Genomic DNA, 12,016 nt, shown 5'->3' on the forward strand with positions numbered 1-12,016 from the left:
GTATAAGAGACAGGCATCCCCCCCTTACCCCTTAGCGCCCCCCGCAACAGGGCCGAGCCGGGGAGGGGGCTCACTTCTCGGAGTTGCATGCCAAAATAGCGCCTGCAAGGTGCCCTCCTCTCCGTGCAAATAGTGTGACCCCCGTGCAGATAATCATTAAAAATATGTGTGTGTGTGTCCCCGCAAGCTTTGGGCAGATTTCTCATGCCCTTGGTGGTTGCAGACAGGTTGTAGCCCCATGCCCCAGCCAAGGGGGGAGGATGGGGCCCTGGGCTGGAGGGGCAACCCCCCCCCTCCCTCCCCAGCAGGCAGTTGAGGCGCAGCTGGCGGCTCTGGGAGGCAGGGGTGATGCCGGGGGCAGCCGCCATCTCCGGGGGCATTCACCGAAGCCCCCCAGGCCTTCGGCAGCACCCCGCCATGGAGGCGAGCAGGGTGCCTTCCCTGGGAGTCGGTGCTTCCCGTGATGGAAATAGTAATGCCGCAGTGACAGACACATGGCTGCGGAGCGCTGTGGCCGCAGCGGGGCTTTTCCACCTCAGCCGTGTTTCGGCCTCACTGGGGAAAGCAAAGCGGGGCCTGGGGTGTGCCTGGCTCCCGGTGTCCCCACCAGCCTCTCTGCGGGGGGATTCGGTGGGCCGTGCCGTGGCAAGGCAGCATCCTCCCCACCGGCTCTCTCCAAGCACCCCATAAACTTCTCCGAGGTTATCTCGGTGCAATACACCATCATTTAACATGATAATCTCGAGAATGTGATTTGTGTGTGTACTGCAAATGTATATTTTGTCTGTGCTTGTTTGTGTTTTTTTTTTTAATAATGAGTTTGTATTCCGAAATCAACACTAAATTCTCTTTTCTGACAGGTATCGTTTATTTCTCTTCCTTATCTCCATAGTAATATGCTTTGTTGTGACCAAGTCCTTCCTGCTGACCTGCTGTTTGCCCATCTTTCTGATGGGCATGAGGTACTACTTCAGTAGAAAAGTTATCCTCCACTATCTCGATTGTGCGCTGCATACGGACATGTCTGATATTGAGCAATATTACATGAAACCACCAGGTGAGTATGAATTCCCCGGAGAGAACCTTCCCCCAGCCCTGCTCAGGGAACATGGCTGCTCCCTGCTGCTGGCGCTTTTTCCTCCTGTCAGCAGCACTGAGCAAGCTCATAAGTTGCCAGAATGCAGCTCTTTAGCCACACCAGGCACAAAGCCACCTCTGGTTTTGTTTTTGTCTGGGGTTTTTTGGTTTTTGGCTTCCTCCCCACCCCCTCCCTGATGTCTAGTCATCTAAGGCAGCCTCCATCCACCCCTCAAGCACAGTACTCCTGGGTCCCACGGCCAGTCTGGGAACCCTGGGGTGTGGGTGCTGAGGGACACTGAGGCTGGATGGTGCGGGTTACTTACTGCAGGCTAGGTTCACCCCAGCCTTCTTGAGCTCAGTATTTCTTTGCTCCTTGCACTTGGTATTAGCTCTGAGAGCAGGAGGAGGGGAAGATGAAAGGCCTTTTAGTCCAAATGCATAGAGAAACCCGTTTCAATTATTGTGCCCATTTTCTCATATTATTCAAGAAGAACGTTCCTTAATGCCAGTGTTTTGGAGGAGGCACAGATCAGGTATGTAAAAGGGTGCTGCCTGGGTTTGACATAATATGCGTTCATCCATTTATTACATATATGCATGTAATTAAAAACATAGTACCTAATGATAATATTTGCTTGTTAAGCTGCAAAAGATCTCTTATGCGATTATTTAAGAAGTCCCTTTAGTACTTGTCAGGTGCTATTTCCCTTTTTGTAGGTCCATGTTGAGGACCAGAGCAGGGGTATGTCTGGGCAGTCGCTTGGGGTTTGAGGTTTGCTTTTGGTGGTCACATGGTACTAGTGGTGAGCTGGGAGGGCACGGCGATGCCAGTATTCCACCTTGGTTCCATCTTCTTGGGGTACCTACTCTGTTTTCCGTGTGACCATGATTTTGCTGTATCATTGCTGTTTCCCAGGTGTGATGAACCTCTTCCTGGGTGCTTTTAGAGGACTCATAACCACAAACGTTCCTTCACTTCTAACATGCAATTTTACCTTTTGCTGAAATGATGCTCCTTCTCTAAAAAAATCCTCAAATATCTTAGATGTGCTTGCTTTAGATTTTGTTTCCTGTCATAGTATATATCTTGTACAGACCTTGTCCCATCTTACACACAGGTTGTGCTTCATTTACAATGCTCATTTTTGTAAAAATTAAGTGATGTGTATCTTCTATTTAAAAAGCTCAATCTTCATTAAAAGGGTTGTCACAAAAATAAAAAGGCTCATAGCAAAACATTTCTGAACCTCTGCAGTCAGGTTCAAAAACATATGCTTAAGAAAGTATCAGGGGACTCCCAATAGAAGAGCAGCATGTAATATGGACTTAATAGGTGTTTGAGCTGCATTGCTCATTAATGCTGGGGACTTGTATGGTCACAGTTCAGGGCATGGGTCAAAGTGACTGTATTTAGAACTCTAGCATATACAGAAAATAAAGGAAAGGGACTCAAAGGAGGAGTAAGGAATGCCCTTGATTTGCTTAGGGTCAGTAATGTAATCTGGTTCAGCTGTGTTGCCACCATGTCTTTGAAATGTTAGCATTGCTTCTATTTGGTACCTAAAAGGGCTGATTTCAATTTTAGAGCAAGTGTGTGGGCTTTAATTTTTGACAGAATTTAATCATGTGTAATTAGGCTTCTGCCATGCCATAAAAAGCAGATTTATGGAATCGTTGGTGCTTGTTAAAGGTTCTTGATGATAGTGGTGTTAAGCAAGTTGGCTGGAGTTGTAATTAGGTAAAGACCAATGAGGCTTTGGAGACTGGGGAGGAGAAGGGTGTCTGCATGTCGGGACTGTCACCAAGAGTGATGCCGGTCCATGTGCCATGAAGCATGTGGTGCTGTTTGGTGTGGCTGTGCACAAGGCATGAATCCAGTGGTTTGTTTCTGTTTCCCCCAAAAATAGTTGTTGGATTTCTTCCCTGTAAGATAGCAATATAAATGCAGTCATCCTGAAAAAGCCTGGAGTTTTGTGCACTTTGGAGGCTCTCTGGGCTGCATTGTCTGTCTAGACGTACGGAGAAAGGCAGTGATGTGCCGCGTTGGCGCTGCCCATCCTGCCAAAGGACAGAAAAATGACAATAAAACAACTTCCAAGTTTGTCTTTTATTTGGCTAGGTTACAAATTAGCATACAGGCAGAAATGATCGCAGTGGGAATGAGAAGGGCTCCTTTTCTTGTGTATTGCTCCAGCTGAGATACTAGTGAGAGCTTTCTCAGTGAGATGTTAGAGAAGAAATTGTCACAGCGAGGGTAATCGGACACAGGAACAGGGGCCCAGAGAGGCCGGGGGAATGGTCAGAACTTGACTAGATGAGTTAAACCCAACCTGATATAACTGCAGATTGGCCTGGCTTTGGCTGGGAATACAACCAGGCAACTTCTTGCTCCTTCTGTGGAGAATTCTTGTTTACCTACTTGATTTTTTTTTTTTTCCCCAACATGTAAAATGGAGGAAATGAGCATTTCTGTGGTGGATTTATGAATTTTTGTTTTGTAGGGTGACAGATGCAAAGGTAGAAATGGGGATGTTGTCTTAAGGTCTTAGATCATGATGTTGGTTGTGGTTTTGAGGTTTTCCTCTTGACATTCGTGGTACCCAGGCACAAAAACTTGTTTGAAGTGGGCTCTTTGTGGTACCCAGGGTTGGGGGGAGGCGAATAGCCTCTGGTAAGGCAGACATCTGCAGTGAGGGAATATTTTAACTGTTAAAAGGGGTGATTCTTAGTGATTTTGCCAAAGCATCTGCAAAAACTATGGGTTAGTTTTTAAAACTAAACCATAAGGACATGGTTCTTAATGGGATACCTTAAGCACCCAGCTTAATGATTAATAGGGAACAGTCACATAGTTACATTGCATTATGGGTTTTTTCTGCAGTTTTTCTGAACTGTTCACCTCCAAGTTAGTTGTTGTTTTAAATATATTTTGCTGGGGTTTGTATGAACTGAAAAATATGGGCTGACAGTGATTTTTGCAGAAGTTAAATAGCCAAAATTTAAATCTTTGTTTTCTCTTGCCCTCCTACACTTAATGCCAAGGATCTGGCAGAACATTTGGGCCAGCGCTTAACTTCAAGCTCATATGCAGCAGAGTGACTTGAAATTGCTATTAATTTAAAAGGAATTGTTTGTGTTGAGTCCTCTGCAGGAGTCTTAAAACAGAAGGTTGAGTGGTTAAAACACCTTCCTGACCTCTTTGTAAACTTTAATTTTTCATTTAAAAATAGCACTTATTGGAATTTTTCTTCTTCATAGGCTATGAAAAAATGCACTGGGGTGATGGAAAAGAAAGGAGTTGGATAATGAGCTTAATTGTCAACCATAGTAACTTAGGCTTTAGTAAACAAAAAAAAAAAAAAAAGGGATTAATTTTAAATAGAGCCCTGCCTCTTGCATTTTTCTATACATAAGAGAAGCACAGCTGGAGCTTCTTTTATGGTCTGATGATTCTGACCACTAATCAATTTTACAGTGTCTCTTCAAGCTTCCGTCCCAGTTGGTTGTGTTGTATAGTTTTTGGAGTGATTAGTGTGTTAGAGAGATTCTTACAAGGCTGAGGTCTCTGCTGGAGAGCTGATGGAAACCAGGACTCCTTGCCTTCACTGCAAAACTGCTACTCTCCAAAACAAGTGGAGCCGGGCCTTTGGCTGATGAGTTAGCATGTCTTTCTGCAGTGGTTTAAAGTGTTACCTCCTGCTGGTGGCTGTCCTGGCAGGATCTGTTGAGGGGTGTGCATGTGTCTTGTGGTGGTGCAAAGACCTGGTGGTGGTGGCAGCTGGCCTTTGACAGTGGTTTCGGGCACCGGTGATGAGCTGGGTGGCTGCATTGCAATGCTCAGTGCTGCAGGGCAGGACAGACAGCACCAATGGGCAGCCTGGAGAGCTGTGGCTGCAGGACCTGGTGGAGTCTTGAAGGCATCTGCCTTGTGTAACGCATCAGAGGAAGCTGAAGTGGTTGCTGCAGGAGGTGTCGGGTCGCATTAACCATGCCATGCTAAGAGCTGTGGTTTTCGTCAGTGGCTGCACATCTGCAGCTCTTGCTCTTTGGGCAGGCAGGTGCCTCTGGTTGCATTGTGCTGCTCTCCTGCCTCCATCCAGGGGAGAACAGAGCCTCCCCGTCCTACTGCCCTTTGTCCCCTGGTGTGTGAGGGTGCAGATGAAGAAGAGCCTGCACTGCACTCCCAACCTCCCTGGGGGACAGGGGCCTAAAGAAGAGGGGCTACAGGGGGGTGGCACATTAGGATTCAATTCCTGTTGCTGTTGGGTGTCACATTCCTCAGCTGAGTCCAAAGGAGGGATGTCCTGCCCTTCTTGGCAGAGGTTTTGAGATTATATCCTTTTGCCAGAAGGACACCAGTTGAGGTGGGGCTACAGCTGGGTTGTAAGGTGGTGAAATCCAGTTTGCTGCTCTTTCCCTTTTGAGGTGTTCCTCACTTTCAGTGAGATATTTGTCTGGGTAACAAGCAAGTATTTGTTGTGCTCTTGGATCGGTCCTGTTTGCAATGGGTTTGATGCCAGAGGGACAGCTGATACCAGAGGAGTTGAACCTAGGTGTTTGCAAGGTCAGCAGCTGGATGTGAACTGTGTGGTTCCTGCTAAGTCTGCACAGCTGGTGCTGAGCCCCAGAGGGGCTGCAGGGTGAAGAGCAGTGAGTTTTGAGGTGCAGGGAAAATACAGGGGCCGCCGTGGGAGGAGATCCTCAGCCTGGGAGCTGTGGTTTCTCTGCTATGCCCAGACCCTTTGCGAGCCAGACGGGGTTTCTCCCCACCACAGAGCCTCCGGGCGGAGAAGCTGCTGTGGAGCCCAGTTCTTCCACATTCTGGGTAATGCTGAAGCTGCCAGATAAGCAGGAGCACTGCTGCCAAATGATAACATTGTTTGGAAAGAATAGAGCAGCCTTTGCTTTGCAAAGAAAGGGCTTAGTTACCTGACGCCAGGAGAGGGCTCAGGGCTGCTGCTTCCCAGTGGAGGAATGTGTTTTTGGAGAGCCCTGCCCCTCTCATAGTGCCCAAGAGGCAGCTGGAATCTGAAGCATCCTTATCTTCAGCATTTCTTGCTGGCTTATGCAGTGCCCTGACCTCACGTATCTGCCAAACCTCTGAGCTAACTGTTGTGTATTGGGATTTTCACGCGTGCCTCTCCTCACGCACTGCACAGAGTGTTGAGGTGTCCGATGTGGGGCTTGGAGCTGGAAAACCACGGGGAGAGGCTGTGTCCTTATCTCCGTCTCGGTGTTTCCCGGCTCTGCTCCCCACTGCTTCTGGGAACTGAGGTCAGGTCTCAGCCTCAGGCTGTAGAGCATCTGTCCCGTGAATATTTCTCCTGCTGTCGTCTCTGCAATTCAATGAGGGTGCTTCAAGGGATGCAATCTCCATATCAGAGAGATCCTAAAAGATTAGTATTAGAGACCTTGAATATATTTTTTAGTGGGAAGTATTATTATTTCTGAAAGTATTTCCAAGGCTGTCCTCCTGCAAGAGGGATGGTCAGTGATGCTGCTGCTTTGCAATTCCCATTGTTGTTTTGGGTTTTCTACAATTTAGCAGCACTGGAACTATCTGATTTGGCCTTTATCATCTCCAGTGCAGAGTTTGTTGAGAAGCAATAGGGGGAAAAAAGCTCATGCTCTAAAGTATTAGGGATGTGTTTTGTCCAGCATTAGTCCATTGAATGAAATATTTTGTTTTTATTTGGAACATGTAAAAGTCTTTAAAGTTAGGTTACCTCTCCCAAAATCCACTTCTTGTACGGCTTGCCCTCCATCACGCATGACTGCTTTGTTTTGCTGTGGAGGAGCCTGGGTTTTTGCATCTGGAGGCAGCCTTATCCTGCAAGGGCTTAGCATGGGCACAGTGAGCAAGGCACAGCACTGCCAGGGCCAGCACTAGCCCGCACTGGAGCTCCTAACCACCACCACACGTTCCCAGAGCTGACCGAGGGCTTTCTCTGGTCCCAGCAGCAAGGGCAAGCTGGAGCCAGCTCTGCTGTGCCCCAGCCCAACCCTGCCATAAGCGCTGGGTAGATCTGGAGGTGACACAGCCTGCTTCCCTCACAGTGCTGAGCCATGCGGGTCAGCTCTGCTCAACCCACTTGAGGGCCTGCAGGGTCTTTCTGCCCCACAAAATCTTTATTATTCGGAGTTCTTTCCACTTTTGGAGGGTTAAGGTAGTGCAGAGTAGAAGAGCAGTGCTGTCAGCCAAGGACTGGCACATGGGAAAACTGAAGTTGTCTGATGAGCGGAGCAGCCTGCAGGTGTAGGGCTATGTCATCCACACAAATGGGATAAGCATCTTCATGTGCAAGCTGCTGCAGCCTTACCCCCCTCCTATTTATTTATCTCTGGAGTAGGAACGTATGCACAAACCCATTCCTCAATGTTCATATCCATAAGACAAAAATAGCTCTCTCTTCAGATCCACGAGCTTTGGCATGGTCCCATGTCAAAATTAGATGAATATAAATTTTATAGTAAATTTTGCAGATAAATATAACCTTTTTTTTTCTCTATGTGTTCAAAAATTCTCTCTAAAGGTAGTCCCTAATTGATGTGACCATCAGTTAATGCAGTAGTACTTGAGTTGTAGCTATGGGTGGATTTGATGCTTCTGAACATAAGCTCTGCCTGCAGGTAGAGCCTAGTACATGCAAGTACTGTTCATTAACCTTCAATACAAGAAGAAATACTTTTTGTAAATTGAACATCAGTAGTTTTTTAGGCACAGTTAACTTCTCAAGACAAGCGAACACAAGCCATGCCGGGACTTATGAACATGAAGGGGGTAGGAACACCAGGTCTTCTGGGGTTTTTTTCTGTCTTTGAGTAATTCCTTTTAGTGTTGGATGTTTTCTGGCATGGTTGTGTGCAATTTCTCATGACTGACTTGAATAAACCTAAAAAGGACTACAGAATTTTCTCCACGAGTTTAAATGCAAATTAGTTACTCTTATAAAGGGTTTTCAAGTGGCTCTTCTTCCTTCTTTTGCTTTCTTATTCATGGCCAAGATTTAAAACAATTACTCAAAAGTCTGTTTCACGTTAAGATTTTCATAATTTAGGCTCTGTGTCAGGTATCTAACTAGTAGCTTTGAACTCCTCTAGACATTGAATTTTGGATGTAGAAACATGAACTGAAAAATCTTATTCCCAAGAACATTATTATATCTTAATTTATTATGTTTGGTATTAGCCTCTTAAGATTATCCAAGTGTCTGTGGTCAGGTAGGTTCCTCCCAGTGTTTATGACCACAGGCCTGAATACTTTAGAAATTGTTAGGCATTGCTCTCTATCTTAAGATTCTAAATATATTGAAAACAAAGTTTTTATGTAAAAGCTTAAATGCACAGCCTGATTTTCAAGAAGACTGACCATTCGAAACCTCTCAGAATTTCAGAGTGGATTTCTGAAATGCCTTCCATAGGCTTAAATCTTTATTCAGGTGGGTTATATTTAGTTAGCCAGGATGGGAATGGCTGGTGGGGCTTGGGGTGGCCATGAGCCCTGTATGGGCTCCAGGAGCTCGCAGTGTTGTTTACTGGTGTATTGCAGAGCACGTGCTTTTATTTTGGCAATGCAGTGCTGGGTATCTGTTACAAATAATAGCATGTTTGATGCTATTCCCTTCAAGACTAAAGCAAAAAGACAGACTTAACAGAGTGTTTTGCTGGTATCTGGTTCTGTAAGGAGCCGAGGGATGTATGGACCTTTATGTTGCTTTGTGCATCAGCAAAACAGGGAACTTCAAAGTGTATTTTTAGATTTCATTTCTTTTTTTCTTTCCTACCCTCTGTAGGAAGCTGAGGAATCATTTATTTTTCCTGACAGGTGACTAATGAAAGGAGTCTTAAAGAAAATCCAAAGATAACAGGGTGTCTTACCTGGTTTCTAATTGCAAATCTATTACTTGTAACCAAATAATAAGGTTCGGGATTTTTTTGGCTTTTTTGCTAAGGGCCAAGCGGAATCACCAAGAAGTCTCACGGCTTTTATTAAGGGTGCATCAAAAATTAGTTTGTAGTGGTCTGGTTAGAGCCAGGTACAAGCTGTGGCTTTGAGCCATTCTTTTAAGTCATCTGTTGACCTGTTGGACCTCAGAAATCAATTAACTATTTATGAAAGCATATACAGTATCATTTATTATTTTATATAACTGTTTGATGAGTATTTCTTTCAAGAAATTATTTGTTTCTTACAGGTTAACTCTAAAATTTAGACCTGGGACTCCCACAGTTTAGTGCCAAGCTGGGATTCTCCTTTAAAATGGGATTCTGTGAGTGAAAGGAGACTTTTCAAAATAGGTAATGGGAAATAGGTATTACAGGTGTATTTTTAAGTGGCTACATGAGGTGTTGCTATTTAAAACTGGGTTTGCAACAGTGTAACTGCTAATAGAAAAACGCAATGCATTAGTCACATGTTGATGTGTACTGCTTGAAATTGTAACTTGAAAGGAGTATTTGTCACTTAAAATTCATGTGTTGTTTCTAGGATTTATCCAAGTGGCAAGACTGAAAACCAGAAGTTTTATGAGAAAATGATTTTTCAGTTCAGGAACTGGAAAATAAGAGGGGGGATCCAAATTAAGCTGATGTACTACTCCCTCTCTGTTTTTTTTCACTGTGAAGAAGTCAAGATCTGCATTTAGCGGTGAATGTCATGTTTTTTTCAGCTTGACACAAAGTTGTCAGTTCTGTTACAGGCTTCCTTAAGAAGCAAGGTCAGACTCAAATATATATTTTAAAAATACTGATTATGGGACAGCCATGATACAGTTACCTCGCAGGCATGTCCCTGTGTTCTTCTTTGCATAGCACTATTAAATCTGTACTGAGCCAGGACTGGGATTGCCTGGATCCCAGGCTCTGATTAAATTATATATTTAGGCATTTTATATCAGCATGGTAATTGAAGAGGTGGTGTTGAAGGGCACCATCTCCAAAGTCCCAGCAGCCAGGACATCAGCAGTGGTCCTGGGGAGGATGGAGCTGTGCGCAGGTGTCTCAGCCAGCAGTGCTGGGGTATGAGCTGTGTGCAGGATTAGTGCCAGCCTGGCTTTCCTCTGTGTTTTCTTTCCCAGCTGAAGATCTTTGGTGAATTCAGCACAGATGTGTAAATTGTTTTGAATTGACAAAACCTGCGTTTTTAAGCAAGCTACTTGTCTAGATTTATCCTCGATCACCAGTAATTGCTATACAAGCTGCTCCCACTCTCTCTTGCCAATGTGCTTGACTTCTGACTTGGAAACCAACATCAGAGATGCAAGTTTATTTGCTTTTTACAGTTGCAGCTCTTGGTCTCTGCTGCTAATTGAAATGGGGGGTGATGAGCCAGCTGTCCAGCCGTGAATGGCTCCTCAGTGCACCTTGCATACAACACTCATTTCAACAGCTATCAGATAATAACATCTACTATTTGGAACCAATAGTGGTTCCTTGAATTATATTTTTTTCCATTTTTTTCCTCTCTCCCTTCCCCTGCCACAGCAGTTCTGTATCGCACTTTTCCAGTCTTATGTCAAACTGCAATATTTGCATTTTTTTATACTTTGAATTCTGCTTGGCTCTCTTGTCCATCCCTGTGTTGAATTCTCCGGTGGGTTTGTCTGGTTTGGCTCTTGCTTCATTCATCTCTTCTGGCATTTCCAAAGAGTGGTGGTCCCACGCACAGTATTGCTCTTTGTATCTCTCTGATCTTTCCCTTCTTCCTATTACACCTTTAAACTTCTGTCCCTCTGCTTAATTTCATTCTATAAGTACTTTCTTCTCCTTAGTTTGTTGTTCAGATATTTTGCATGGTGAGCGCATTGTTGGTTTTTTTTTGTAGAATACTCGGAATAACAAAGATGAAAAAATAAATGGAAGTCAGCAGCAGCACGAGGATATTGTGTCTGCTAAGCTGAAAACAGAGTGCGTCAGTGCACAAACCCACGTGTTGGTGATGGTGGGAAGAGAACATTTTGCCTAAAGGCAAATGAACTGCCAACAACAGAATTTCTTACACCTTCCTGAGAGCATCTGACCCACATCACTCCCAGATGTATCTCAGCATGGCCTGTTGATCTTTTCTGCTATGATTTTTCCTATTAACACCATTCTTCCTATTTTAATAGGATATATAAAATCATTATTTGCAGACAGAGTACAGAAAAAAACCCAAACGTTTCCTTTGCTGACATCAGGGCTTTTTGTTCTTTTTTTGGAGGTGCCAAATCTGTTCATCCTCCCTGGAACTAGATAACAGCATCAGAAACACTGTGTAACACTTCTAGTGGGAATCCAGGGAAGACCTAAATGTGTAGTCTTTCAATTTAAAATAATGTTAAATAGTCGAACTGCAAAGAGAAGCTTTTGAAAATAGCCTGGTTTGGAGCACCTGCCATTTGTAAGAGCTAAGCAATTTTAGAGACAGAGCAATACAAGCTGGCGGTTACCCGGCTGCTGTCTGCTTAACAGCAGTGACAGTCTTGGTAAAGTCCTCGTTATTGGAATTACATTGTTAGAGGTGGGATTTGTTAAAAAAGAGAAAAAGCGAGGGTGGGGGGAGTTGCTGTACAAGAGGGATGCTAATGAGAGATTTTTTTAAAATCCAAACTGTTTAAAAGGGATATTTATAAAACACCTTTTCAAGATTTTGCTGCCTCTAAAGTCAATTAGATTCACTTAATGGCTATGAAAATAAACTTCTGGTGTGATTTCAGAACCTGAAAATGTCCAGAGGATAACATCAAGCTGTGCCTCTTGGGCAGTGATTTTCATTTGGGAATAAGCCATCATCTGGTTTTATGGGGCTTTTTTTGAGCCATCGGTAGTCTGGAAAGCATCAAAGCGTCTGCAAATATTCTTGAGAAGGGGGAACATTTTTTCATGAATAACTCAAACAGCTAAAGAGAATTTCAGTGAAATTCTTAAGAAAAACCCACAACCCCCCCCCCCCCCC

General features: G+C 44.4%; 1 protein-coding gene across 2 annotated transcripts in view; it reads left to right on the forward strand.

Moving 5' to 3' along the window:
• The window catches only part of NAT8L (N-acetyltransferase 8 like), a 31,641-nt gene that overhangs the window by 389 nt on the left and 19,236 nt on the right, over positions 1-12,016 (forward strand). The window contains exons 1-2 of one of the 2 annotated variants that reach the window (XM_026846844.1): positions 423-630; positions 893-1,057. In XM_026846844.1, coding sequence (XP_026702645.1) covers positions 495-630; positions 893-1,057 — 301 coding nt within the window. In that variant the 5' untranslated portion in view covers positions 423-494. Of the gene's footprint in view, positions 1-422; positions 631-892; positions 1,058-12,016 lie in introns of those variants that run through there. The other variant, XM_026846845.1, reaches the window with a different exon arrangement.

The sequence above is a fragment of the Athene cunicularia genome (genome assembly GCF_003259725.1).
Source record: "Athene cunicularia isolate RWA chromosome 4 unlocalized genomic scaffold, athCun1 chr4_part1, whole genome shotgun sequence".
In the NCBI taxonomy this organism is placed as follows: domain Eukaryota; kingdom Metazoa; phylum Chordata; class Aves; order Strigiformes; family Strigidae; genus Athene; species Athene cunicularia.